This window comes from Pleurodeles waltl, chromosome 7 (genome assembly GCF_031143425.1).
Source record: "Pleurodeles waltl isolate 20211129_DDA chromosome 7, aPleWal1.hap1.20221129, whole genome shotgun sequence".
NCBI classification, from domain to species: domain Eukaryota; kingdom Metazoa; phylum Chordata; class Amphibia; order Caudata; family Salamandridae; genus Pleurodeles; species Pleurodeles waltl.
Window position 1 is genome coordinate 1472052178 of NC_090446.1, and position 1771 is coordinate 1472053948.

Consider the following 1771-nt stretch of genomic DNA (forward strand, 5'->3'; position numbering starts at 1 on the left):
GTGCTATTCTTATGCAATCCCTCAACATATTACGCCATGCACCATCAGTTAACGCAGCCTACGTTCATCTCCTTTGCATATCAGCAGCGTATCCAAATATTAGTGGGCAGCTCAGCATTTGTGCCCTGTCCTCCAATGGTGTATTTGTACTGGTGCCAAATGCTGACTGTCAGCCATGACACTTTGTTCCCATGCTTAAAAACACATCTGTGTGTGGCACGAATGTGCCCCCTGAAATAAAAGCCTTTTAATAGCCCGGGAAGAAATCGCTTATGACTTTATGGCTTTATGGGCCGCTCATGAAGAAAGGTATTGCAGCTCAACTGCTCTAAGTGACGAGTCATTAGCAGCTGTACCAATCTTTCTGGACCATTTACCCCCAGCTAGTACACAGAGTAAACAAGACTATTGTTTGACTGGCAACCTGCCATGGGCTTTTACCATCATCTTTATTGTTTGTCTGCTTGTGCTGCCTTGTACTTTGCAGAGTGTGACCAACCAGAGGGTCAGTCGAGTGTTTCAGAGGATGAGCATTGACACTCTGGAGAAGAGCTGCCTTTTTGTGCCACGATCACACAATGCTTCACAATGGATAAAGCACTGGAAATATTGTCCCTGGTGATTTACTTTGTGACCTTCATCTTGGGGTTACCTGCCAACATCTTTGTGCTCTATGTCTTCTACAAGAAAGCTCGAAGCAGGCTGACGCCCAACTTGATCTACATGATAAACCTCTGCGTCTCGGACCTCATCTTCATCGCGTTCCTGCCTGTCAAGATCATAGCAACCTTTTATAAGCAGTGGAGCCTACCACCGCTGCTGTGCCCCATCTACCAATTTTTCCACTTCAGCACCATCTATGCCAGTGTCTACTTCCTCACCAGTGTAAGCGTTGGCCGATATCTGGGAGCAGCCTACCCCATCATGTACAAGATCTACAAGAAGCCCAAATACTCCTTTTGCATCTCTATTGGTCTCTGGTTCTTTGTCATTGGCCATTCCTCCTTTGCGATCTTCCTCGAAACTAAGTATGGCACCAACGATACCCTTTTCGTCAAAGAGACTGACGATGGTCTTGAGTGTTATGAGAACTTCACGCAGGAGCAACTAGCGATTTTAGTGCCGGTGAGGCTGGAACTGTCCATTGTCCTCTTCCTGGTGCCATTGGCAGTCACCATCTTCTGTTATGCCCGCTGCATACTGATCCTGATGCAGTCACGCATGCACGCTGCCCAGAAGAAGAAAGCTATCCGAGTTGCCGTAATCACCGTAGCCATCTTTATCCTGTGCTTCGCTCCCTACAATGTCTCCCACGTGGTTGGGTTTGTGAAGTGGGAAAATGTATGGTGGAGGAGGGAAGCTCTTCTACCCAGCACCTGCAACGCCTTCCTGGACCCACTCATCTTCTACTTCCTCTCATCAGCAGTGGACAAGGGTGTTGTTCACTTCTGGAAGTCCTTGCAGAAAACGTATATCTCCACCAAGCACCGGCTCTCATCAGTCTTTGGGGAGGAGGTGGTAAATGCCAAACCTCAAATAGCGACTACACTGTCTACTGCCATCTGACGGTGACTGGTGGGTGACAGCCCACGCCTGTGCTTGAACCTGATCTGGATAGAACCATGAGGAAGATAGCCAGAGGGGCAGTGTTATAGCCAGTCAAGCAATCAATCAATCAGAGATTTATAAAGAGCAGCTATTCACCCATAGGGTATCCAGTCCAGAACCGCCCACTGCATGGCCAAGCAGCGTTGTGAAATTCACCTGTAAT

The 1771-nt window shown here is 48.0% G+C and overlaps 1 protein-coding gene across 1 annotated transcript; it reads left to right on the forward strand.

Moving 5' to 3' along the window:
* The first annotated feature begins 588 nt into the window (after window positions 1-588).
* LOC138247081 (free fatty acid receptor 2-like) lies at window positions 589-1566 on the forward strand. The gene has a single exon (XM_069201828.1). It carries the CDS (start codon window positions 589-591, stop codon window positions 1564-1566), a length of 978 nt encoding a protein of 325 aa, XP_069057929.1.
* The last annotated feature ends 205 nt before the right edge of the window (window positions 1567-1771 follow it).